We start from the raw sequence: 893 nt of genomic DNA on the forward strand, positions 1-893 counted from the left end.
ATGGGGGCGAGGAACATCTGGATGGCCTCAGAGCTGCGCGGGGGCTGCGGGGGCTCGCAGCTGGATAAGGGTCACAGCTGGATGAGGGGGTCACAACTGGATGGGGAGGGCTCACAGCTGGATGGGGATGTGCCCCACACGGGCCTGATGCTGACAAGGAGATTTTTTCTGCCGTGGTTGTGGAGGGGTTAAATGTCCCACGCGCTCGGGGCTTGTCCTGTGTCGCCCCCTCCCCCGGCGGGATGTGCCACCTCCCTGGGGACCTGTGCCACCCTCCAGGGAGCTGTCCCACCCCTCTGGGGACCTGTCCCCCCCTTTGCTCACCCGCTGTCCCCCCCGCAGGACTGCCAGGAGCTGACGGACGTGGAGCAAGCCATCGAGACCGTCATCAGCCAGTTCCACTGCTACGCCGTGAAGGGCCAGAAGGAGTACCTGACCCCCAACGAGATGCAGGAGCTGGTGGTGCAGAAGCTGCCGCACCTGGGCAAGGTGAGGGAGGCGGCCAGGAGGAGGTGGGAGGGGTCCTGGATGGGGGTGGGACCCCCCGGGATGTCCCGATGGGGTCCTGGATGGGATGGGCCCCCCCTCGTGGGACCCCCCCCATCACCCCCATGTTGTCTCCGCAGTGCGTGGGACCCCTGGAAGAGAAGATCGAGTGCATGGGAGACCCTAACGAGGCCAAGCTGGAGTTCGGGGAGTACTGGGACATGATGGGGGATGCGGCCAAGGGCTGCCGGAGGAAGTAGAGGGTGCTGGGGGGGGACGGGAAGGCGCCCGAGGTTCCGCTCCTGGAAACGCCGGAGGCCGCCGAGCTCGGGGGGGACGCGCCTGGGGACAAAGCGACCTCGGAGGATCCCCCTGCCCTCTCCATCCCTGCCCTCCTCGGCTCTAAT

The 893-nt window shown here is 67.1% G+C and overlaps 1 protein-coding gene across 1 annotated transcript; it reads left to right on the top strand.

Moving 5' to 3' along the window:
- The first annotated feature begins 192 nt into the window (after window positions 1-192).
- Window positions 193-887, top strand: LOC102035895 (protein S100-A14). Its single transcript, XM_031064835.1, has 2 exons — window positions 193-489; window positions 627-887. The coding sequence occupies exons 1-2, from the start codon at window positions 193-195 to the stop codon at window positions 744-746; spliced, it is 417 nt and encodes a 138-aa protein (XP_030920695.1). The 3' UTR covers window positions 747-887.
- The last annotated feature ends 6 nt before the right edge of the window (window positions 888-893 follow it).

The sequence above is a fragment of the Geospiza fortis genome, unplaced genomic scaffold, assembly GCF_000277835.1.
Source record: "Geospiza fortis unplaced genomic scaffold, GeoFor_1.0 scaffold375, whole genome shotgun sequence".
NCBI lineage: Eukaryota > Metazoa > Chordata > Aves > Passeriformes > Thraupidae > Geospiza > Geospiza fortis.